Below are 827 nucleotides of genomic sequence, written 5' to 3'. Positions count from 1 at the left end.
GCGGGGCGGTGACGTCAGGGGTTGAGTGACCAATGGGGAGGCGCTGCCCTTTGGAGACGAACCATTCGACTTGTGGCGTCGCTGCCTCCAGTCGAGGCGCCGGAGCCCAACTTTCGCAGAATCCACCTTAAAATCGCTGCCTTAAACTCCGCCAGCCCCCAAAAAAAACACACAAGTTGGGGATGAAGGGGAAGAGAGGCGAAAAAAACAGCCGGGAGTAGTCCTCCCACCCCGCACACAGCCCTCCCCTTCTCCCCTCCCTCAGTTAACAAGGCCCCTCTCACTACTGCTCCTTAAAAAAATAACCGCCACCTCCAGCGGTGCCGCGCCGGGTAACGGGCGCTACGGTGGCTGGGCAGAGAGGCAGCGCGCGGGGGGCGAGCCGGAGAGCGCCGCTCTCTCCCTCCCAAACTTTGATGATGACCATGACTACGATGGCTGACGGGTTGGAAGCGACAGACTCCTCCAAATCCGCCTTCATGGAGTTCGGGCAGCAGCAGCCGCCGCCGCAGCCGCCGCCGCCGCCGCCGCCCCACTCCCAGCAGAGCTCGCCGGCCATGGCCGGCGCGCACTACCCGCTGCACTGCCTGCACTCCGCCGCCGGCTCGCACCCGCACCACCAGCACCACCACCACAGCTCGCCCTACTCCGGCAGCGCCGGCTCCTACAACCACCGCTCGCTGGCCGCCTACCCCTACGTGAGCCACTCGCAGCACAGCCCTTACCTCCAGTCCTACCACAACAGCAGCGCGGCCAGCCAGACGCGGGCGGACGATGCAGGTGAGCGGGGCCGCTTTCTTATCGCTTCCCCTCCCGCCGCCGGGCCG

General features: G+C 66.1%; 1 protein-coding gene across 1 annotated transcript in view; it reads left to right on the top strand.

Annotated features, from left to right (window-relative positions):
- The first annotated feature begins 269 nt into the window (after positions 1–269).
- Positions 270–827, top strand: part of DLX6 (distal-less homeobox 6) — a 3,801-nt gene continuing 3,243 nt past the window's right edge. Inside the window, exon 1 of the mRNA XM_026072663.1 lies at positions 270–780. Coding sequence (XP_025928448.1) covers positions 417–780 — 364 coding nt within the window. The 5' untranslated portion in view covers positions 270–416. The remainder of the gene's footprint in view (positions 781–827) is intronic.

Source organism: Apteryx rowi, unplaced genomic scaffold, assembly GCF_003343035.1.
Source record: "Apteryx rowi isolate R43461 unplaced genomic scaffold, aptRow1 scaffold_346, whole genome shotgun sequence".
NCBI lineage: Eukaryota > Metazoa > Chordata > Aves > Apterygiformes > Apterygidae > Apteryx > Apteryx rowi.
The sequence above is the reverse complement of the archived record's forward strand: the minus strand, read 5'-3'. Positions and strand labels throughout refer to the sequence as shown.